The 25,793-nt window shown below is 34.7% G+C and overlaps 1 protein-coding gene across 4 annotated transcripts in view; it reads left to right on the forward strand.

Annotated features, from left to right (window-relative positions):
- Positions 1 to 25,793, forward strand: part of PARP8 (poly(ADP-ribose) polymerase family member 8) — a 190,449-nt gene that overhangs the window by 142,489 nt on the left and 22,167 nt on the right. For all 4 annotated transcript variants that reach the window (XR_014241840.1, XM_082382244.1, XM_082382242.1 and 1 more), the window contains 7 exons: positions 350 to 400; positions 506 to 601; positions 12,395 to 12,487; positions 18,867 to 18,992; positions 20,258 to 20,323; positions 23,128 to 23,195; positions 24,984 to 25,032. Coding sequence is in view for 3 of the 4 variants with exons in the window: in XM_082382244.1 (XP_082238370.1) it covers positions 350 to 400; positions 506 to 601; positions 12,395 to 12,487; positions 18,867 to 18,992; positions 20,258 to 20,323; positions 23,128 to 23,195; positions 24,984 to 25,032 (549 nt within the window). In the remaining variant the exon portion in view is untranslated. The remainder of the gene's footprint in view (positions 1 to 349; positions 401 to 505; positions 602 to 12,394; positions 12,488 to 18,866; positions 18,993 to 20,257; positions 20,324 to 23,127; positions 23,196 to 24,983; positions 25,033 to 25,793) is intronic.

Below are 25,793 nucleotides of genomic sequence, written 5' to 3' on the forward strand. Positions count from 1 at the left end.
CTATCTGATTGTAAAATGAGATTGAAATCATCTAAATGAGGAAGTGGGAGCAATCAGTGATGAGTAATAGAGGCAATGAGTTTTTGTGATCGTTTAAAGATGCCACTCATTTTTATTAGAAGATCAGAAATTAAGAATGCTGCTCATTTAGTTTAAACAAAGATTGCAGTAGTAATGGAGGAAAGGGCATTATAAGAAATTCTAAAATCTCGATGTCATAATCAGTGATTTAATTCACATTACAGGTGATCTTAGATCACATCTGTATTCACTGTTGCAAAAGTAAAAGGCTATAATTTACATATTTTCCTAATGAAAAAATTATTTTCTTCTACTTTGCTTTTTATAGCCAAATGGTGCCAAATGTATTCCAATACGAGACCGTGGCTTCCTAGTGCAGGTATGAGCCAAGCCTCCATCCGTTGTAGAAATAGTTTAGCCTTTAGTGGGTTTTCAAATCCTGCATGAACTTGACTTAATTCTTTCTCTTTATTGTCTTATTCAGACAATTGAGTTTGCTGAACAGCGGATCCCTGTGTTGAATGAATACTGTGTGGTTTGTGACGAGCCACATGTGTTTCAAAATGGCCCCATGCTTAGGGTAAGTTCTCATTGGTGGAATGTCAGTTTAGAATATAAATGAAGAGGGTTAAGATATAAAAATAAATAAGTAAATAACTGCATTTACAGTAAATACTCTCTATTGAGCCAATTACGAAATACACAAAGTCATATAATTTTGACAAATGAGTCACTATTTCTGAAGGAGTCTGTGAAAAATCAAGCTGTTTCATATTAGCAAAATGTTTCTTATTTCTCACCTGTGCTTATTTATCACTTCAGTGTCTATTCATCTATCTATCTCTATATCCATCCATATCGATATGTGTATATATATATATATGTAAACTTGTAAACACTGTTTTTTCAAAACAGCACAATTTAAAGATAGTTAATACAGAGAGTAGAGGGTAGTCCTTGTTCCAGTTGGAAGAGGTATATAGTAGAATCTGGAGAATTAGAGTAAAGATTTCAAAAAAATGCCAGCTTACTGACACATTTGTGACATTATTAAGGGAGTACGGAAATAAGAATCAAAGTGTAAGTGGTATTTTTGGGGAGAATTATCCAATTCAAAAGTTTTTTTTGCAATTTTTTAATTGAGATAAAATTTGTATAAATATACAATTCACTATTTGAATGTGTATAATTCAGTGGTTTTTATTACATTCACAATGTTGTGCAACTGTTACTACTAATTCCAGAACATTTCTATTACCCCAAAAAGGAAACCCTATGCATGTTAGTAATCACTCCCAATTTTCCCCTCACCTCATCTCCTGGCAACCACTAATATATTTTCTGTCTCTATGAATTTGCCTGTTTTAGACATTTCATATAAAGGGACATTACATATAAGTTATACATTATGTGGCCATTTGTTTTTGGCTTCTTTCACTTAGTAAAATGTTTTCGAGGTTCATCTGTGTAGCATGTCTCAGAACTTTATTCCTTTTTATGGTGGAATAAGACTACATTATATGGATATGTGGCTTTTGTTCATCCATTCTTCAGTTAATGGAATTGCTGGGACATATGTTAACGCTACTTAACTGTTTCAGGAACTACCGAACTATTTTTGACAGTGGCTGTACCACTGTATATTCCTACCAGCAGTGTATGATGGTTCCAGTTTGTCCACATCTTCACCAGCGCTTGTTATTTGCCTCTTTTTTTCCCCAGTTATAGCCATCCTAGCATTCATGAAGTGGTATCTCATTGTGATTTTGATTTGCCCTTCCCTAATGACTAATGATTTGAGCATCTCTTCATGTGCTTATTGGCTATTTGTATATCTTCTTTGGAGAAATGTCTGTTTAAATCCTTTGCCCATTTTTTATTTGGGTTATTTGTCTTTAGTGAGTTGTAAGAGTTCTTTATATATTCTGAATACTAGATCATTGTTAGAGATATGATTTGCAAATATTTTCTCCTATTTTCTTTTTCTTGATAGTGTCCTGTGACACACAAGTTTTTAATTCTAATGGAATTCAAATTTCAGTTGAACCATTGCCTAATCCAAGGTCACAAAGATTTGCACCTATGTTTCCTTCTAAGAGTTTATAGTTTATATCTTACATTTAAGACATTGATCCTTTTTGAGTTAATTTTTGCTTATGGTGTGAGGTTGTTGTCCAAATTCATTCTCTTGCATGTAGATATCTAGTTGTCTAAGCACCATTTGTTGAAAAGACTCTTCTTCCCCAATTAAATAATCTTGTCTCTCTCTTGTTGAAAATGATTTGACCATAGATGTTTTGATTCACTGGTCAACTCTTGATTTGACTCCACTGATTCGTATGTCAGTCCTTATACCTGTACTATACTGTCTTGATTAACTGTAGCTTTGTAGTGAGTTTGAAATCAAGAAGTGTGAGTCCTCCAACTTTTTTTTTATAATATTGCTTTCACTGTTTGGATCCCTTGCATTTCCATATGAATTCTAGGGTCAGCTTATCTGCCAAAAAGGCAGGTGGAATTTTGATAGGGTTTGCTTTGGGTCTGTAGGTCAGTTTGGGAGGTATTGCCATCTTAATATTAATCCTTCCAATCCACGAATGCAGAGTATCCTTCCATTTATCTAGATCTTTTAAAATTTCTTTTTACACTGTTTTTTAGTTTCAGTGTTCAAGTCTTGCACATCCTTGGATAAATTTATCTTTATGTAGTTTATTCTTTTTGATGCTGTTGCCACTTCTAATCAACATTGTACTGGAGGTTCTAGCCAGGCAATTAAGAAGAGAAGAATAATAGAATGTATCCGTATTGGACAGGAAAAACTGAAGCAATCTGTTTGCAGATGACTTGAGCACTGTGTGCCAGGCACCCTGTGTAGACATTTTGCATACTGCTTCCTTGTTTGATTTTCACAAAACTCTGTGGTTTAGGTATTTTTGTGCCCATGGTGCAAATAAGGGGGTTAAGATTCAAAGAAGTTAGGTAATTTATTTAGCATCACCCAGCTGTATGAGTGGAAGCTGAACTTTGAACCTGATTTTGTCTGACTTCAAAACTGCATCATAAACATTTATTGAAGGCTTTATGAGTATAACGCACCATACTAGAATCTGTTGCACTTTTTAAGAGAGATTTGTCCTGTCCTTAGAAATATATGTTTGAAAAGATGAATTGCAAAGCCTAGAAACAGGTAATTTTATTAGAACTTTTTTGTATTTCAAGACTTATACTTTAAAAAACATATGTAATATCCATTTATGGCCATAACCACTGTCAGGCTTTATGATATATTTGTTTCATTTTATTTGTTTATGGGAAACATATAAAAGAGATTTTTCTTGCCACACATATGCTGTTTTTTGACAGTCAGTTATTCCTCTCAAAGAGATATATTATTATTCTGAAACCCAACTTAACTAAATCAGAATTTACTAAATATTTGTGCAAGATTGTTATTTTTTAGTCAATACAGGGAAAGGTATAGTTATGATGAGAGGAGAGAGGATCCTTTAACCATGTCAATTTATCCCATTAAGGAGGCCTATTGTTACTTTGTCATTGTGCATCTGTGGATCTTGATTTATTTCTTGATCCATGGCAATGACATTTTCCTTGCCATAGATAATAGTAATGTTATTAATGGCATAAGCTTTTTGAGTGCTTTTTATGTAATCATGTTTTTGAAGTGCCTTATATGGATTATCTTATTTAATCCTCATAATAACCCTATTAGACAGGTATTAATACTGTCCCTGCTCTATAGATGAGGAAAACAGTAATTTTTTTTATGTCACACCGCTAGTAGGTAATAGGGACAGGATTCAAACCCTGGCAGAATGGCACCAAGGCCACGGTTCTTAATCATGATGTTACTCTTGACTCATGTGCTTGAATTGACTACTTTTATGTCCTGGAAATTTACCACACATGTTGTTGGGAGTTTGCTCTTTACGGTTTAATTACTGGCAGTTCATTCCTATAATAGGTGATAGAAATATCATAGTTGATGTTAGTATTCTCTTTACCTTGCTTCAAGTTCTGTTTTACTTTATCTTTCTGCACCTGTGAAGTTTGCTGTCTCTTTCTAGAAATGGAAATGCTTTTGTAAACAAGAGAGAAAATGTTTTCTAAATAAATATATCTAGTTATCAGGTGGTTTTATGTTGCTTCAGTTCAGACTGATATCTAAGGAAATCAGAAAACTTACTTTGGTTTCTTAAATAGTAAGATAAGTGACCTATGAAATCAGATCAGGAAATGAAAATAGAGAATCATCTCATATTCAAAGGAAGAAAAGTAAACAAAACTACCTCCTGGTTCTGTTAAACAGATATTTCACCTAAATCAGGTATATATTCATTTTTTCTCTCTCTCTCTTATATTTACATCACAATATGTTTTACTATAATTTCAATAATGTACATAGTATATAATTTCAATAAGGTATAACAATTATTACAAATATAATATTCAGTCCATATAACACATTAAAAACTGCAATAAATTCTCGAGCTATAAAGAGGATAAGTCATAGCCCCATAGGATGATTAAATAGGTTAGATAAAACTCTATTTCTATAGATTTCTCTGCCTAATGTTTATTACATTTGTTAGATCTTTCTCTGTCAAAATTCAAATTGTTTCTTATGTTTTGTCTCTTTTCTTCAAGCCTGATTGTTTTTTAAATGACATAAGTCCCCTTTTACCCCTATTTCCCAAAAGTCCTAAAATTTTACTCACTGCTTTCCTGTTCTGCCACTTTACTCAGAGGTCTAGGTAAGCATGTCACACTTTCGCAACATGAAGAACTAAACTACTTATTTAGAAATACCACAATGCTCTGATTTTGTCTTTTGTTTATAAAGGTTATAAATATCACTCTCAGGTGTGAGTCCTGACATGTAATACTGTGGATCTGCATAAAACTCACATTATCAGGAGGGTTGTTCAGAGTCCCAGAATTTCAGTTCGGCAGTACAGTCTGCATTGTGATAAGAAAACCAAACCACTGGTTCTCTGTTTTGGAATCAGCTAGAATGTTAATGCACTAGACTGTTTTGGAGATGCTTTAAAATGTTGATTTTGGTCTTCAAGTGTGTTCGCAAAACAAGAAAACAAGGATTTACTGCCAAAATCACCACTGCTTTCATCAGCCTATAAATTCCTAGTGCCCTTGTCTTTTTGTTAGAGTCACCTTAAACACCCAATTCTTGGATCAATGCAGGTGTTTGTCTTCTTCTTTGAACCCTGTACATGAGCTGCTGAATCCTGTTGGATAAAACCACTCATGTGGTTGTGTGGCTTAGTATCCCTACAAAGTTGGAACTTTGTCAGTGATACTGGAGGCTCATTCTCTGTGTCCCTGGTTAACAGACTTTCCTGTTTCTCGCATCAATATGTGATGTGGGAATTATGATTTCATTTTCTTCTCCTGCTGTGTGAAAATGTCCCACATTACTTGCTCTGGATTATCAGGCCTGAGATTCTACTGTCACCTCTTGAGAATAATGCTCTTTCCTACTAAAGCAAGGTCAGAGAAACCTTGCTGTGGACCATAGACAAATGTTTGTAACTAAGGTTCTTATTTTCAGAGTGAAAATTAACAATACCCAGCTATAATTTGGTCATAGTATAAGGCACTCCCATGACCATTTTTTGGGAAACTGAGTGTGTGGGTCAACCTGGATATGTCCCATTTTACCTTGAGGAAAACAGGTAGGTCTTCTTGTATTTAGGTCTGATGTTAAAAAATGGATGAAAAAGCATAGCCTATTTTCTCCCTGCTCCCCCTCAATGCATTTCATAGAAGTTAACATTTCAAGTTCTGAAATACAGGCTAAACTAATTATGCCAAAAAACTTTCAGTTCAAAAATATAATTATTTTTACATCCAAATTGAGCAGAAATTGGTTTTAATGTTCAAACAACTTTAGTTTTATAGGACAATAGGGATCACCATGTATATTGGGGCCTAACCAGGCCTGATCCTATCTTATTGTGGATCTGTCTTGACCTCTGTGGGATTCCTGTCTTTCTTAATGGACAGTAAATCTTTCCCTACCCCAAATGTGTCTCTCTTCCAAACCATGAAAAGCACCCAAAGTACTGACTATAAAACTGGAAACACAGAGAATTAAAGTCATGTAGGTTTTGTGTTTCCACTAGATACTCTTAATTATTCTCATATGTTTTCAACACTTGTTTTTAAATTATGAAGTTGTATTTACATTGTTCATTTCTTTTTTAGCAAGAAATAGTGTAGCAACAAATTAAGAGTTTTGATAAACCACGGGTATGAAAAAAAATACCACTTCATGATATGCCTCAATGAAAATTCTTATTAAACACTAATTTTTGTATATACATTGGGTTGAAACAAGTAGAAGAGACAGCTTATCCAGGTTACCTAATACTGTTAATATTTAAACAGCTCTCTATACCTCAAGGAGATTTTATAAAACATATCTCACTTGGTTCTCTTTCTCACTTAGTCCTTTTATCAACCTGGTGAACTAGATCTGATTTTATCCCTGTTTTATAGCTAGGAGAACTGAACTGTGCACATATGCTCCAACTGGAACAGTATCCACTTTTATCTGTTTTATATATTGGGCTTACATGAAATATTTTGTTTGAAAAAAAAGACCATGGCAAAAAAAGGTTTGAAAACCACTCACCTACACTGTGCTATATATAAATACATAGCTAGATTCTCTTGAGTTATGTCATTTCTATTTTCAGTAGGAAGTAATTTAAATTCATTGAAAACACAAAGTTTCTAAAGTGCAGTTAGGTTCTAAAATATTCTTTAGGGCTTAAAGCCATTTTTTGGAAACATGTTTTTACTGCTCACATTTAAATTGCTTTGATTCAAATAAAATTAAAAATGTATTCATCTTAGCTTAAAAATTTCTAAAATGAATCTTAACTTAGGGACATATAAAGTTCCCCATGTTTTTAAATGGTGCATAATGAATATTATATTGCAGATATATTATGTATGTTACGTGTAATGGCAGGAGGGACTTGCCATGGTTTTGCAGTTTACGTTATAGGGACTAATTGTTTGAAGGCAATATAATAGTATAACATTAAGAATAGATAATATTTTATAAATTGAAACTAATAGATTTATTGTAAACTCGAATTAGTAAATAATGTACATTTTGGGTGATATTTAGGCATACATACTTTGTATTAAAGTATGTTTAATAAAACACACAATTTCACTTATCCAGCGATAGCTATTCAATGACTACATTTCATTTTGAATTGATGCTGGAGTTTTCTGTGCAAATGATATAGTTATAGCAGAATTTGTTGGGAGCACGGTATTGGCTGGCAGTCGGCTCAAGGCGGGAGAATGCTAATTACAGTATAACTGCATATTTTATTAAGGAAAAATGAATCAGTTTCTTTCCTTGAATAGGATGTCCTTTCTGTGAGACATCTAATGTTGATTACTTACAATTTGAGAACTTTCTTTTAGTACGCCATCTTGTGTTGACGTTTTGAACTCCTTTCAAATAAAATGTGGATAAACATGGGAGAGGATCTGGGAGAGGATCAGTGCTCTACAAAAACTAGTTGACAAATTGTTATCTCAAAATTAAACTCATTTATATCTTGAATACTCTATAAAATGTTCTAATAAAAAATGATTGATATAACATTGTTACTTTAAAAATTCACTGGCATTTACTTAGTATGGTGTTAGTATAGTACATAAATTATTCACAATATTACTACCTCCATAGTTGCTATTTTAAAAAGAAAGGAAGAAACATAGGCAGAACACTCTATGACATGAATCACAGCAAGATCCTTTTTGACGCACCTCCTAGAGAAATGGAAATAAAAACGAAAGTAAACAAATGGGACCTAATGAAAAGGAAAACATAAACAAGATGAAAAGACAACCCTCAGAATGGGAGAAAATATTTGCAAATGAAGCAACTGACAAAGGATTAATTTCCAAAATTTACAAGCAGCTCATGCAGCTCAATATCAAAAAAACAAACAACCCAATCCAGAAATGGGCAGAAGACCTAAATAGACATTTCTCCAAAGAAGGTATACAGATTGCCAACAAACACATGAAAGGATGCTCAACATCACTAATCATTAGAGAAATGCAAATCAAAACTACAGTGAGGTATCACCTCATACCAGTCAGAATGGCCATCATCAAAAAATCTACAAACAAGAAATGCTGGAGAGGGTGTGGAGAAAAGGGAACCCTCTTGCACTGTTGGTGGGAATGTAAATTGATACAGCCACTATGGAGAACAGTATGGAGGTTCCTTAAAAAACTAAAAATAGAACTACCATACGACCCAGCAATCCCACTACTGGGCATATACCCTGAGAAGACCATAATTCCAAAAGAGTCATGTACCACAATGTTCACTGCAGCTCTATTTACAATAGCCAGGACATGGAAGCAACCTAAGTGTCCATCGACAGACAAATGGATAAAGAAGATGTGGCACATATATACAATGGAATATTACTCGGCCATTAAAAGAAACGAAATTGAGTTATTGGCAGTGAGGTGGATGGACCTAGAGTCTGTCATACAGAGTGAAGTAAATCAGAAAGAGAAAAACAAATACAGTATGCTAACACATATATATGGAATCTAAAAAAAAAAAAAAAATGGTTCTAAAGAACCTAGGGGCAGGACAGGAATAAAGACGCAGTCGTAGAGAATGGACCTGAGGACACGGGGAGGGGGAAGAGTAAGCTGGGATGAAGTGAGAGAGTGGCATGGACATATATACACTACCAAATGTAAAATAGATAGCTAGTGGGAAGCAACCGCATATCACAGGGAGATCAGCTCTGTGCTTTGTGACCACCTAGAGGGGTGGGATAGGGAGGGTGGGAGGGAGATGCAAGAGGGAGGAGATATGGGGATATATGTATATGTATAGCTGATTCACTTTGTTATAAGGCAGAAACTAACACACCATTGTAAAGCAGTTATACTCCAATAAATATATTTTAAAAAAAAGAACCATTATAAGAGGAAATTCCAAATGCTAATGAACATGTCTAAAGAGGTTATTCCATGAATAATCAAAGAAATTCATAATAAAGCACTTTCCTTACCAAAAAAAAAAAGGGAAGATAAAATTATTTTTATAAGAATGTAATGCGTAGTTCTACTTCAAATTTTTCAGTATGATAGCAAACTTTCTTTTCTCCCCCCCAAAAGCAAGTTTTCTATCATACCTAATTTCCTTCTTCAAACAGTTGCAGTAACAGGATATTCCTAGAAATCAGCCTTACAAATTTGAGTATGGGAAGAAAGGCCACTTTTCAGTGAAAAAAAAAATGCGGAAAAGAAAAGGAGTGTCTATAAAGTAATTAATCCATAGCTTTACATTAGGAACGTAGGTTTATTATTTAAAATAATGGGTCAGCTGGTAAGTCCATGTAATTTGGAGATTTAGAGGTTTGAGTATAAACAGATGTGGGAGGGGCATGAAATAGTAATTCAGGAGAAAACATTGAACTGTTGTTGCGCATTTGTTACCCAAGATAAAGACCACGAGGTCTGGGTGAAATTGGTAAAAAATCATTTGAGACAAAGTCAGGGTGGCACATGAATACCTAGGATTGGCTACAAAGTGTGGTGATAGAATATTCAAATTTCAAAAAATTATCTTCCAAAAAAATTATCTTCCAATCTAGTTTAGCAGAGTATTTTATTTCATTTTCATTTATATTGCTTAAGGCAACAATTTGGTACCAAAATGGTGGTTTCTACTTATATTCCCTGAATATGTGTGTGAACACACATACATACATATATTTTAGGATGATCACAAAGTAAGTATAATTAATTATCCAGTGTTCAAATAAAAAAATAAAAACCAATCATTACTCGTATATACTAAATGAGCCTTATCCTGATATTCAGCTTTGGGATTGATGGATTTTAGTCAGAAAAAAGTGTATGGTTATTTGGCAGTAGTATTCTCAAAAACAAAGTACCTTCTGTGTCTCTGTTTACTTCCTCAGTGAACTTTGGGTGTCTGGTAGAGTACACGTATTAATTCCTATGGCCCTTTATGATTTCCAAGGTTTATGTTCCCCAGGTTCTTGTTTGTGTATAGTTTCACTATCCTCAGACACCAATACAGTGTTTGACACTATAGTAAATATGCAATAAAACGGTTCATGTTATTATTTCAGACCATACCATGCTCCCCTAAAGTAAACAAAAGAAACAACCCAATGTCAGCGGGGGAAGTTGAGGAAGAAACATACATGCACATACACATGAAAAAATAGATTAAGAATAGGTTAAATGCTAAAGTAGAAGAAAAAGTGGTAGAAATTGAACAGTCTGCTCTAAGTATATCCAAATATATGCAGCAGTATATATCGCTTGAGGCTGGATGAAGAACTTTTTCCAATGAGTTTCCTACCATAGGTAGTTTTTCCTGATGTTTCTGAAATAGAATCAAACTGTCCTTTTAAGGCTGACAAAGGAAATATATCAATTTATTTGTTTCGAAAATTCTCTTTGGGGAATGTCAATCAGAAATCTTTGTGTGATTGGTTATGCTTTTCGTCTGCAAAGCTACCATGTGGGCCTATTCTGATCATAAAGGATGCTCAGGATGGGGCCATCCTTCCCCACTAGTTAAGCAGTAGATGAAACTGTCCTCTGAAATGCGTGAACATAGGAGCACTGGCACTAACAAATGCGTCTGTCTGCTGTGCCGGGCACCACAGGCTGCATCGTGTTAGGCCTCATCAGCTACCTAATGCAATGTAACTTGGGAGATAAGATAAATCAGACAGATGACACTGTATCAGATTTGAAAGATGAGAGCTCTTCCAAAGCAATTGCAGAGTGTATATTTCAGTGCTGTTGACTCTAGGAGGTTATTGAAGTCAAAAGTCTTTGCAACAAAACCAATCTTTCAAGAGCTGGGTAGCAAGTAAGCAGAGTCATGCTATTTCTTCCAGAGAAAATTACCTAGGAAGAAATGGAATTCTCCTTTTTATATCTGTTTTACACAGCTTTGTGGTTTAATTAGTATATCACCAGCTTAGGTATCTGTTTTTTTTTTAGTGCACCTCATGTGTAAATGTGTATTAAGCAGGCGAGATGGATTTTCCAATTAAAGGATATTTTCATCTGTTGCTAAATCATTCCAAGTGCCTAAAACTAACTAAAATGAATTTTTAAATCATATTTGTGACTCTGTATCAGTAAATGATTATTTACTAATTGTACCTAAATTTAGAAATTTAATTCTTTAAAGTGATATTTCTTCCCTTTTCCCCCGTCCAGTTTTATTGAGATATAAGTGACATACAGCACTGTATAAGTTTAAGGTGTACAGCACAATGATTTGTCTTACATGCATCATGAAATGATTACTACAATAAGTTAGTGAATATGCATCATCTCATATTAATGGAAAATAAAATAACAAGAGAAAAATATTTTTCCTTGTGATGAGAACTCTTACGATTTACTCTCTTAACTTTCACGTACACTAGTGTTAATTGTATTAATTATGTTGTACATTATATTCCTAGTAGTTATTTATCTTATAATTGGAAGTTTGTACCTTTTGACCATCTTCCTCCAATTCCCCTTCCCCCCACCCCTCCACCTCTGGTAACGGCAAATCTGATTTCTTTTACTATGAATTTGTTTGTTTTTGAAGTATAATTGACCTACATACAACACTTCGTTAGTTCCTTGTGCACAACATAGTGATTTGAAATTTCTATACATTACAAAATGATCACCATGGTAAGTCTAGTTACCATCTGTCACCACACAAAGATACTGCATTATTATTGACTACCTTCCCCACACTCTACATTTCATCCCTGTGACTCATTTATTTGGTAACTGGAAGTTTGTACCTCCTAATCTCTCTCACCTATTTCTCTCATCCTACCACCTACCTCCCTTCTGGCAACCACCTGTTTGTTCTCTGTATCTATGACTCTGTTTATATTTTGTTATGTTTGTTCATTTGTTTCTTTTTTTAGGTGCATGTAAGTGAAATCATACAGCATTTGTCTTTCTCTGTTTGATTTATTTCAGTTAGCATAATGCCCTCGAGGTCCATCCATGTTCTTGCAAATGGCAATATTTTGTTCTTTTTTATGGCTGAGTAATATTCCATTGTATTTATACATATACCACATCGTTATCCATTCATCTGTCAATGGGCACTTAGGTAGCTTCCACATCTAGGCTATTGTAAATAATATTTCTTTCTTTTTAATATTCTAAAACTTTGCATTTTCTATTTATTATAAAGAATGTCATACATTTAATTTAGGAATTGGAGGATGGGGAAAAAATGTTGAATTGATTCCCCTTTCTTTTGTAGCCTACTGTGTGTGAACGAGAGCTGTGTGTATTTGCTTTTCAAACCCTGGGAGTAATGAATGAAGCTGCTGATGAAATAGCAACTGGAGCTCAGGTAGTAACACGTGATACTAACTATTCTATATTTTGATTTGAAAAGTTTATTCTGATCCACTAGCTAACTTTACCCTTCTTTGGGATGAATTTTTGATAGTTTCTTGATAGATTAAGAAAGCAAACCAGCATTTGATATTTCTAGATAGAAACTAAATTTTGCCAGCTTTATCTAATGTGTGTTTTTTGTCCTTTTGCAATTGCCAAGAGGAGAAGTTAAACCGACTTTAATTGTTTGAAAAGTAATACGTTCCTTTCTTATATGGTGAAATTGAGATACTGAAACCCTTGCACTTGCATTACGTAATGTTTATTTGTAAAGTTATAGTGCCATAAAATGGAAGCCAATTTACTTTTAAAACTTAGGTGAAAAGATAATGGACAGAACATGTAATAAAAAGAGAGCATTCAATTTTACAATAGCAATGTTTATGACATAGGAAGAAAAATATAAAAACAAAGAAACAACTTGAAAGTAGAGAAGAATCCCATGTTTCTGGAAAGGAAAAAAATCAGTTGTAAAGATGCCAAAATTTATTACTTCATGCAATGTCATTAAAATTTCAACTAGTTTTTGTTCATTTATGGAACCTGACTGAAATACTAATAAATAGATGAGAAAAAAATTACAGAAAACAAAAAATAATGAGTGTTAATTAAGTGAGGCTAGACCAACCAAATACAAAACCATATTATGTAATCCTATGATATTTTGAAAAAATATAGTACTGGCAAAGAGTAGAGTCAGATTATCCCCAAAATAGGTCAAGTTATAAATACATTTAATACATATTAAAGGAGGTATCACATCATGTTGTAAAATAAAAATGGTTTAGTGAAGGTGGGAACAAATGACCTGCAACATGGGGGGGGAAAACAGGTTAGCTCTTTATGCTGTGTGCAAAAACAAATTCCAAATGGCTTAAAGAATAGTCTTGTTTAAAAGTATTATACCCACACTAGAGCATGCACAGCCTAGGTAGGGCCTCAGATTCATGCATTTATGCAGATACAAAAAATCATAAAGAAAAATATCAACAGATCTGAGTCCATACATACTTCACATTTTTTACTTGAAAAAATAAGAGCTAACACACTTACGAAAAAGTATGTTTTGCTACAAACTTAATTACATAGAAACGCATGAAAATTGAGACAAAAAACATGAAGATCATCACAAATTAATAGAGGAAATGAATGCACAATTCACAAATATGGACCTATAGTTAGTAAAGAAACATGAGAAAATACTTAGCCTCACTAAAAATCAAAGGAAGCTAAATGTAAAAGAATTGTATAAAATTCACAAAGATGGGTGGGAAGAATGATCATGCAACAGACATCTGGTCATTCTTACAGTAAGTATCAAATGCCTGTTATGTAACAGGCCGTACACTAGACTAAGGTACAACAGTTAACACAGACGACCCATGCCTCATGGATTTAGACTCCCTTAACGTCGTTATTTCACTGATTAACTAAACTGAGATGCATCCACTTGATGAAATTTTAAGGACCATATTTGTGATGTAATTAGTTATAAATGAAAATAACACAAACAGAACATTGATCATATGCGATGTGAAAAATGATTCCATGATTAAAATAAATTCCAAAAATGCAGCTTCATATTGCCCCATACCCAATGTGTACAAATTTGCATACTAAAAGCTCTGAGAATGCCTAAAACTGAAGAAAATGACTAGCCTATACTTAGAGGGTTTCTCAAATGTATCTATCCATGGTGAGTCTTTATCTCTTTTTAAAAATGGTAACGTTTTTCTCATCCCTTGAAACTAATATTGCTCAAAGAAAGGTACTTTAATATATGCTATTTATAGCTATGTAAAAATAAACTTTACACAGGTGTGTGTACATACGCACATACGTGTATATTTACATGGATATGTATGTGTGTATATATATGTATAATTTTTCAAGTAGTATAGTTAATATTTATGCATTTTACTGGAAGTAAAGTATCCCTCATACAATTTGAAAAGGGAAGGAAGTAAAGCCTAGAAATAAGGAATAATTGATTAGAAGGAAAACTAACATATTAACAGTAGGCTAGGTTGAAAGAATAATAGGTGCTTTTTTCCCTCTTATTATAGATACATCTCTAAAAATAATGGTTCTTAAAGTGAAATTACTTTTGGATTATATAATGATAGTAACAAAGCACAAATACTCGATCAGATCAATTCAGTGATTCAGCTCTAAAGATCAGTATCCAAAAAACTCAGAGAGTTTAGTGATTCTACTCCAAAGTCAATGCAGAATATTCTTTTCACCACTTTAGAGGAGATACCCCAATATTCTGGTTATAATCCTAGAGATTACATGGAAATGGATTCCTTTTCTAAATAAGAACTGTATCTCTGTAGCCTTGTTGCATCAGTTGACTCCTGCATTTTTAGTGGTGCTCTGTGGAGCTCTGGAGGTTGCAAGAACATTCTTTAGAGGGATCTGCAGGAGGCTGGGCTGCGATCAGAGTGTCTCAGCAGCCGGGATTCTGGGCCTCCGAGTACTGCTGTAACCAGAACAGCAGCTCCATTTTATTCTTTTATGTTTTGGGGCTCTCATATACAATTTTCATTTAAAAAAAGAAAAGATAAAAGGAATTACTCTTGAAATGTTTGAAGGCCATTAGTCTACAATTTTAAATTCGCTTCTTTTCCAGAATACATTGTACATCATTTTACTCTGTGGAAAAATTAGCATATGTAAATAGAGTACAAATCCAAACAGTGTAACATAAACCTTTCTTTGTTCAAAGATTCTGAATGCTAACTCCTATAACAGATAAACCATAAAATTAAAGTGACTTAAGATGGTAGGCTTTTATTTCTAACTCACACAACTGTTCGGTTAGAATGTTTGTTGGGCAACTGTGTGATCACTGAGGGAACCGGATTCCGTCCATCACGTGAGTCCGCTGTCTTCAATACTGGCATATAGTAGAGGGGAAGGGAGAAAAAGCGAGGAGCAGCGCCTGTTTTTTCATCAGCTCAGCCTCTTTCCACTTTCTGTCCATTGGTTAAAACTAGTCTTACGGCCTGACTTAAACAAAAGGGGTAGAAATGTCCCCTGCAGTGCCGTTACTTCCAGGCAGTAGTAGCCCTATACCTTGAAAGCAAGGAGTATGAAACTTCGGAGGACAGCAAGGAATTTTGCCAGCATGGTTACACTATTTCTTTTCAGTTAGGTTAAGACATACATTAACAAAAATATTCTGTTAATTAACTTCTTTACCCCTCCATCCATTATTTTCATTATAATTTACTTAAGTCCACTAGTGAAATTATTGGCAAAACAATGCATTTGCTTTTTTGGGTAGTTTTGATTGCTTTGAAGCTTTGGGCACAAGATTTTTAATTAAAGTATTTGATTGAAAGGGGAACATTGTTCAGGTTATTTTGTATCCATTTGTGCCTTTCTTGTTGTGGTAAAAAACACATAACGTAAAATTTACTATATTAATCATTTTTAAGTGCACAGTTCAGTAGTGTTGAGTATATTCACATTGTTGTGAAACAGATTTCCATAACTTTTCCATTTGCAGAACTGAAACTCTATACCTGTTGAAAAACTCCCATTTTCTCCCTACCCACCATTCTACTTTCTGTTTCTGTGAATTTGATTACTTTAGATTCTTCACAAGTGTAGGCATATAGTATTTGACTTTTTGTGACTGGCTTATTTCACTTAGCATAATGTCCTCAATGTCCATTTTGTAACAGGTGACAGACTTTTCCTTCTTTAGGGTGAATAGTATTTCATTATATGTGTGTACCACATTTTGTTTATCCATTCACCCATCTATGGATATTTTGGTTGTTTTCACCTCTTGGCTGTTGTGGATAATGCTGTTGTGAACATGGGTGTGCAAACATCTCTTCAAGATCCTTCTTTCAATTCTTTTGGATATATACCCGGAAGTGGGATTGTCACTTACAGCAGGATCATATGGAATTTCTATTTTTAGGTTTTTAGAGGAACCTCCATACTGTTTTCCATAGTGGTTACACCAATTTACAATCCCATCAACAATGCACAAGGGTACAAATTTCTCCATGTGCTCACCAACACTTTTTATTTTCTGTTTTTTTGATAGTAGCCATCCTAATGGTTGTGAGGTGATATCTCATTGTGGTTTTTATTTGCATTTCTCTGATGACTAGTGATGTTGAGTATCTTTTCATATGCTTTTTGGCCATTTGTATGTATGGCTTCTTAAAAGAAATGTCTATTCAGTTCTTTTGCCCATTTTAAAATTAAGTTATATGATTTTTTATTGTTGAGTTATAGGAGTTCTTTATGTATTCTGGTTATTAACCTCTTATCAGATAAATTATTTGCAAATATTTTCTCCCATTCCATGTTGTTTTTTCACTCTCTTGATTTTTGTCCTTTGATGCGTAAAAGTTTGATATAGTCCTATTGCCAATTTTTGTTTTTGTTTGCCCATGGCTTTGGTGCTATATCTAAAAAATCACTGCCAGATCCAATGTCATAAAGCTTCCCCCTGTTTTCTTGTAGGAATTTTACAGTTTAAGGTTTTATGTTTAGATTTTTATTCTATTTTGATTTAATTTTTGTGTGTGGTATAAGATAAGGGTCCAGCTTCATTCTTCTGCATGCGTATATCCAGTTTTCCCACCCTCATTTGTAGAAAAGACTGTCTTTTCCCCACTGAGTGGTCTTGGCACCCTTGTCAAAGATCATTTGATCATACATACATGAAGGGTATGTATTTTTACAAAGCTTCAAGTGCATACTATGACATATAATTTTTTAAGGTATTTATAAGATTGTACCAATTCATGGCCCCAAAAGTTTCAAAAAAGGCTCTTTTATGTTACTGATGATTCTTTCTCAGAAATTCTTGCTTGGGTTTTACTATATTAGGAGACCAGATAATGCTGAAAACAATTTGTATCTGGGTTATGGTGCATCTTTCTGGGGTAGAAGGAGTATGAGTATGGGAGAGGAAAACAAAAAGGAGGGTTTTAATTTGTCTTTATTATTATTATCTGTTGCTTTGAATCCAATTTATTGCAAACACACACACACACACACACACACATAAATGGAATAGTGTGGTAGAATCATATTAGCTGTTTCAGTTCTGCTGTTTTCTGAGTAAGTCCTGTGGGTATCTATGTCTGTGTACTTTGGAATGTGTTATTTATAGATCCTATACCCGATGGCTTGAGTGTTGCTAATTATTTTAGGTCACTGGAAATTCTGGATGCTGTGATTGGGTGGATGTGTTTTGTGAGTATACACACAACATAGTGAGCCCTACAGTCATTAGGTCACAATACCCCCTCGTTAACCATAAGAATCAAAAATTGTCCTACTCTTACTGTGCATTTTTTAAATGCCTGTTTCAAAACTTTCTGGAAATATCTTCCCCTATAAAGATTAAGTCAGCTGCTTCCTTATGAAGTATCTTGTCTTTACGCTATAGGTAGGTCCGTTCTGATGAGCTCTCTCCGTTTAAACGGTATCGGCTTTCTTGATTCAGTTGCTAGAGCGTGTTGTTTTTGGGAACTAGGGAGGGGAGCCACACTCTTAACTGCTATGTCGCCTTGCCTCTTAGTGAATTGTGCGAAGGAGTCATAGACGCACGTAGGAATAAAGCCATCTTATTTAACAAATCAGAGGACATTAATAGCCTTTGTCAGAGGAGAGTAGGAAGAAGTAAGATGGTGTCAGGAGATTTACTGTCCTTGGGGCATGTCAGATTCACTTTCTGCAGTTTCCTTCACCCAGAATGGTTTCTCCCCAGATAGTCACGTCTCCATCTCCCACTTCGTTCAGCTCTCTGTTGAAACGTCACCACGTTTCCTGGCCACGCTAAAATAGTCCCCCCTACTGCCTAAGTCTCTAATGCCAGCATTATTTTTATAGCATTTAACAGTACCAGACACTATATGTCTTTAAACATATATTTAACTGATTTTTCAGCACATCTTCTCCATTGAAAGGAAAATTTCACGAGACCTTTTCAAGGACCTGTCTTGTTCATTGTCTTTCCACAGAACCTACAACAATGTTAGCACGTAGTATGTGTTAATGACAAAGACATGTTAAAGACAGATATGAAGACGTGAGTAGTTGGAAGCAACACATATTAGTTACTTTAATATGTGTTACTTTAAATAACACATATTAAAGTAACTTTAAATATTAGTTACTTTACATTAATAGTCAGGTTTGGTCAAATTTGATCTAAAGCCACAAATGACAGATTTCAGAGATTGCTAGCCATCCTGAATCTTTCCTAATTAACTACCATGAGAGGGAGAGACAATGGCAAAGCATTTGATAAAACCTGAAGGATAGTAACTATCTTATGTATGTATTTCAAGGTGGTAGATCTACTAGTATCCATGTGTAGGTCTGCATTGGAATCTCCTAGAAAAGTTGTCATTTTCGAGCCATATCCTTCTGTGGTAGATCCTAACGATCCTCAGATGCTGGCCTTCAACCCAAGGGTAAGTAGTTATCCTGGCACATCAATCACAAGTTTCCTTTAACAATAATTGAGATTTTAGTCTCATTAGCTTTCTTCTGTGTTAGCTAAATTACTGTCTCATCATATCGATGACCTGTCACGAACTCTGTATCCATTTAGCAAATATGATTCTTTTTCCACCAATTTGATTTACTTCCACCTTGTCTTTCATGTATCCTGTTACTTCTCCTCTCCTTTTCTCCTTTAAAATCATTTTCCTAACTTTGCCTTCATGAAACTAGACCCATTTAATCCCCTCAAATTCTGATCTTTACACATCCCATCTGCATGGAAGGTAGGTAAATAACTGTAATAAATTGGTTTATAATGGTCAATATGATTATTTTAATTTCATCATATATTTTTTGAGATTCTAACTTATGTAATCTCATTTTAATTTTAAGGATCATGGGTAAAGGGACAAATTTTCCCTTTTCTTTTGTATTTTTATTTCATCCTCTCTTGCCCTCCCCTCTCTCCCTCCCCAGTTATCTGAAGGTTAGTGAAAGTTTATTACATATTGTTGATCAACTGACATTTCTTGAGAAAACAATTTTATAAATATTCAGGGAAGTTTGGCAGAATTCTTCTGAAATAACATGATTTTCAAATTACATGAGAGCCAAAATTGCCTTAGTTTCTATTACTATTCATCTTGAAATCATTTTATGGAAACAATGACTATATAAAATTCTCTTGGAAAAACTTTCCCTCCTTCATAAGTGGCAACAGTGCACATATTTTCAGTGTGCTTAAAAATGAGTTATCAGTTGAGTGTATGCTGTCATTTACACACTTATTAATCATACTTGTTTGGTAACAATCTTCCAATCAAAAGAAACTAAAAGCAAAATGAAACTGTAAGATTTAAAGTGGATTTTTGTGTTTTAGAAGGATTCTGTGCTTGCTTTATTCATCATGGCTTAATTTTTTAGTGGTGACAACAAGAATCAGGAGCCTAATATCTTTTTTGTATTTATAGCTTTTCCCCTGTAAGCTGAACATCATTTTATGTATTTACACTAAAACTGGCATTATTTTCTTTTTTCTTCCCTCTGGCTCAGTTATAAATCCTATGTCCTTGAGCCATCTTATTAAAGTCTTCCCTTTTGTGTACACAACACAGTCATTGCTTTCAAATTGACCCTGACGGAAAACTCAGGTACAGAAATAATACGTCTCTCCAGTAATGTGCAGACTTGCAAAGGCTTATGGTGAATACTATTTTTTCCCCCATTCAAACAGAAGAAGAACTATGATCGAGTAATGAAAGCATTGGACAGCATAACTTCTATTAGAGAAATGACACAAGTAAGTATATCATCTTGTGGTCTTGTACAGTTCAGTTTTGCTTGAGTGAAATGATATTTTTAAAATATCTGAGAGTACTGGCCATGTGGTGAAGTGTAGACTTTTCTATTATATGAGAGTATAATTAAAATCATAAAAAAATGAAAATTGTTTTGTACTAGGATGTTTTAATTAAATTACATCAGTGTTTTGGCATGCTACCACTGTGACTTTGGAGGGTAATTGCATAATCATAATCCGAATGCTCGGCTCTCAAACTCAGACTAAGAATTTGTTGGAATATCTTAAGGCAAAAGTTAAATCTGGTACCATCTTCCTCGACTGCCAATTTTAATTAATGGTAGTAATTTCAAAACATTTTAATGTTAAAATCAAAACTAATATTCTTTCAAATGTAAATTACACCTAAATAGTTCAGATGTAACACAGAATCTCAAAAGAACCTTGGAAGACACCAGACTCCTTGAGAGCATGAGTTTATATTTTTGGCCATTAGGGAGGTTTTGGTGGAAGAGTTTGATGAGCAAGGATCAGGGTTTATTATGAAAGTCCAATATATCCCTGGGCTGGAATCCAGCACTTGGAAAAGCACATCTTATTGAATTATTGAGGCCTTTCCACTGCCAAACACTTGGAGAAAGGTTTAAAGCTCATCATTATAAGTAGAAATTAATAATCTAATTGACAATACCACACATTATGGGTTGAGTTTGCATATGGTGGTTTCAAGGCTTGCACTGCCCCTAGAGGCCCTTGCAAGTTTATGGTATTACTCTGAGTCATTGCCTTTCTCTGGGGAGGAAGGGAATAGTGATTTCTCCAGTCTCGGGGCCCACAAAGCTTCTGTGCCACTCCCCCTCCCCCACTACCCCATCTACTCCATTTGCAGATGTGCATCCAAAGTACATGTTTTTTTAAAGATTTATTCTTTTTTAAAATTTGTTTATTTTATTTATTTATTTTTTGGCTGCATTGGGTCTTCATCGCTGTGCGTGGGCTTTTCTCTAGTTGTCGCGAGCGGGGGCTACTCTTCGTTGCGGTGCGTGGGCTTCTCATCATGGTGGCTTCTCTTGTTGCAGAGCACGGGCTCTAGGCACGCAGGCTTCAGTAGTTGCATCACACGGGCTCAGTAGTTGTGGCTCGTGGGCTCTAGTGTGCAGGCTCAGTAGTTGTGGCGCACGGGCTTAGTTGCTCCGCAGCATGTGGGATCTTCCCAGACCAGGGCTCGAACCCATGTTTCCTGCATTGGCAGGCAGATTCTTAACCACTGCACCACCAGGGAAGCGCAAAGTACATTTTTACATTCCCAAATTTGATTCTTGGTTCTTTTGATAGTTATTTATTTATGAGGTCAAATACTCATTCATCCATTCAACAAATGGTATGTGTCAGACAGTGGTAAACAAGAGATCCTTTAATTCACAAGTTATATTATTTGCTTAACAGCCGTCATTCTTTCCACCTGTTTTTCTATGCCCTTTCTACATTATCAGAATTCCTTTTCAAGCAAACATTTATTATTTGTATAAGGAAAAGAAAACAATAAATGCATTTCCACTTAGGGGGAAAAAAGAACCTATTGCAGTACCTTACATACAATTAAACATTTTTGGTCACCGAAGATTTTGGTATAGGATATTTATACTGTACTGTAGATCCAGACCATTCTTGCATCTAAAAATAGCTACAAACTCTGACTCTGGGATCAGCTCTGTGCCAAGAATTGCTTCCTTTATTCTGGGTCATGTGTAAGCTATGTTAATAGGAGGCAATGGAAATGATTGTCAGCTTGGGAAGTTGGAGGCCCATGTGTTATAACTTGCTCATCAGTGACGTAGCCTGCAACCTTGGGCAAGTTGCTTAATTGCTTGATGCCTCAGTTTCTTCATTGCCAAGATGGTAAATAGTAATGCCGCCTTCTCCCTCAGCGTACACTTCATAGGGATGCTGTCAGGTTTTATCCTGTCAAATTCTTTAAACCTCTCCAAATAAATATAACATTATACTGGCCTAAATTGTCACAGACAGATTGCCTTTCATTCTAGGAAAAGGTTAATTGTCTGGGTGAATTCCATCAATACTTTTAAAAGAAGGGGTCGTCATCTTATGTAAATTTTGTCCAATTTTCTCATGTAAAGATCTAGCCGAAGCCAGTACCCTCAGATATGAGCATGAGTAGTAGCTATTACAAGTTTCGCTTTAATGTTAGTTAAATGTTAAAAATGTCAAAGAGAAACCAGATACTTGATAAAGGTGACAAGACAGATTTATTCAAGTACTGCAGTAGGGGAGGGAAACTTGCAGTGTGAGCTGAGATCACCTCCGAGTAAGGCAAGGTGACTGAGGTTTTTAAAGTGAAAACAGAGAGGGAACAAAAAGGGGCTACAGAGAAGTGAAAATAGGGGGGCTCTGGGGAAATGGAAATTCCAGTGGGGATAAGAGAATTACTGAAAGGTTAACTGTATGGGTTGGTACCTTTTGTGTTTTAGCAACATTGGGTTTTCTTGAGCAAAGACTCAGCAGTGGTCCAGGGACTTAGCCTAGTGCATGGAAGCCAGGCTAAAATTTGATTGAGCCTCTTATCAGAATGTTCCGGCAAGTCCTTTGTCCTGCATGGAAGGTCAGAGTTCATATCATCTTGGGGAGAAGCAACTAGGGTAATGGCTGCCATTATCATGTCACAACCACAGGTCTTCACGTTTAACTGGATTAGGCATACCTGTTCAATCTGATTTTCCTTTTGCAAAAAAAGAAAAAAAGGAATTTTTAAGAAAAATCAAAACGTATAATGACTTTTTTTTCAGGCACCGTATCTGGAAATCAAGAAGCAGATGGATAAACAAGACCCCCTTGCTCATCCCTTACTGCAATGGTATAAAATTTAGTTTTCCTCTTAATGAAAACAGCATCATTTCCTACTGCCTGCTTTAAGGAAAAAAAAAAAACAAAACCCTATTTTGCAAGACCTGCAATGCTACAGTTCTACAAGCCTATGAGGCCTGGTGATTTTACAGTCCAAGAGTCCTTAATGACTCTCACTTTAATTAAAATTTGGACATCACAAGGGGAAGAAAGTGCTGTCATATGCACTACAGGGATATACAGTGCAGTCGACAGCAGTTTGTTATCTATCATTTTTAAAAATTTAATTGGTTAGATTACATGGTGAAGCCATTTTGGCTCATTTAATTTTCTAGTTAACTGTGTGATAAAACTGTTTCAAACGCTTACTGAAAACCTCTCTATAATGTGTGTTTTGTATAATTTACTCCCTTAACAAAGATAGTGTAAATTTGATAAACTCTGTGTTTGATGACTGCAGATGAGGCACTGTTTCCGAGAAAGTCTGGTAAGGGACACAACGTTAGTCCAGCCTAACCCTAGAAAAGAAGGGTTAGGCTATAGTTGAGGGGTGGATGGAGAGCTCCCCTTGCTCTACAACACTTACTTCAAATAATTTGCCCTCTGGTTTCTCATCTGCAAAAAGAAAACAGTAGTATCTACTCACCTACTCACCGTACCTATGGGGGTTTTAGGTGCGTCTCTTTGAAATCACTGACAACTCAAAGACTGGAACTTACCACGATTATCAGGCAGTAATACAAATGTAAAGATTATAAGAGATTGGTCTGAATGAGTACTTATTCCATGCTACAACCAGGAAGTTTTTAAAAAAATATGTAAAGATGGGCAAAGGAGGAAGAATCTGGCCACCTCATGACTCTAATTACTTAACTTTCACTTAGGTAGAACCTTACAAAACACATTTAATTTAGTCTAGTAAAACCATGACAAAAGTTAGGTTTTAGAAGTCTTTCTTCTTTGTATCTTTTATAATCTATTTTTAAAATTCTGACGAATTGAGTAAAATAACACATAGTTTTTATTTTAACTTTTAAAATTCTCATATTAAGTTGTATTCAAAATGAAGGTAAAAATTTCAAATATCTAATCTCTTTCTTTTTTTCCCTGAAGTTAGCCTGATTGTTCACTTTTAATTATTTGTGATCATTTCCTTCAGCTTGTTAGTCACTCTTTCTTCAAGGAGAAGAAAATTTACCAACATGTTTTACAATTTTTTTAGTTATTATTTTCTATACTGAAAAGCATAAAACACTTAGTCCTTTCAGATACCTGAGGTTTTGATTTTTTTTCAACTTCATTGTCTACATATGGTGAACAACAGTTCGTATATAAACCATTGTATGTATCAGCACAAAGATCCTCAAATATTTAAAGAAAGGAAAAATATCTTCATAAAAACTCATTCTTAGTTAAACAGTGTAGGGAGAAGCAGAGGAAGCAGATGTATAAATCACCTTCTAAATTTTGTGTTTAGATTACCATTATTTGAAAGCATATTCATAAATGTTCACTTTGCTGATATCTGAGGTTGTGGTTATTAAAAATTATATCTCTTAAGTTTTCAAGAGCTACTTCTGTGTTTTCTCAGATTAAAGTATCTTTTTTATTATATAGCTCTTTAAGTTGTTTCAGGAAGCAAAGCAAAGCAAAATGATGTAATTAAATAAAATTATTACTCAATTTAGTTTATGTCACAGCAAAAATAAGTTTTAATCACTTGCCAACTGAGGGGAAAAAGACTTTAAATATATGTGGCATATATTTGTGACTGATGGCTTATTTTAATTAATTTCAGGGTTATTTCAAGTAATAGGTCACATATTGTGAAACTGCCAGTTAACAGGGTAAGTTGTTTTTTCACATATACATACAGAAATGTGAGGAATACTTACTAGTTGGGAGAACTGACCCCTGTGATTTTTAGGCAGCCTCTCCAGGAAATTGAAGTTAACTCAGGCCAAGCCTAATTCTTCAGTTAGAAATGACCATATGTGCCCCAGCTCTAAGTTTCTCCAAGATATCAAATTCAATTTCAGGCTGCTGCCCTGAACTTTTAAGTAAACGAGTCAATGTGAAATCATTTAGTTATTCCACATGTGATAGAGAGAACATTATCTAGAGATTGACCAGGAAAAGGTAGTGTGCTTTTTTATCATTGTCAGTTTAATATTGGCACAGCTTTACTTTTCTATATTGGAGAAGATATTGCCTCCAGATATCTTACTTATCGGCCTAATATGCTTACAAAATAAAGAAAAAGCTAATGGACTCTGATTTCAGTTCTGATCGTCACCTGGGAGCAGTATCTAAAATCTCAGCTCTCCCATCTATGAATCTCTAAACTATGAGATTCCTATATATTGGATTCCTGTATAAGTACATATATTCTTAGGTGAAAGGGCAGCAATTAGAAAATTTTGTTAAGCGACTGATTCAAAAGATTTTGTTTCAATTTTTTCCATGAGCAAAGTGGGAAACTGTAATTTGAATGTAGGCAATTTCTAATTTTACAAATATATGTAAATAAAGCATGATGATGATAATTTTTGCAATTTTAAAATCTTGAACTAACTTTTCTGCTTAGCAAATTCAGATATTTCCCCAG

This window comes from Balaenoptera borealis (genome assembly GCF_965194805.1).
Source record: "Balaenoptera borealis genome assembly, chromosome: 2".
In the NCBI taxonomy this organism is placed as follows: domain Eukaryota; kingdom Metazoa; phylum Chordata; class Mammalia; order Artiodactyla; family Balaenopteridae; genus Balaenoptera; species Balaenoptera borealis.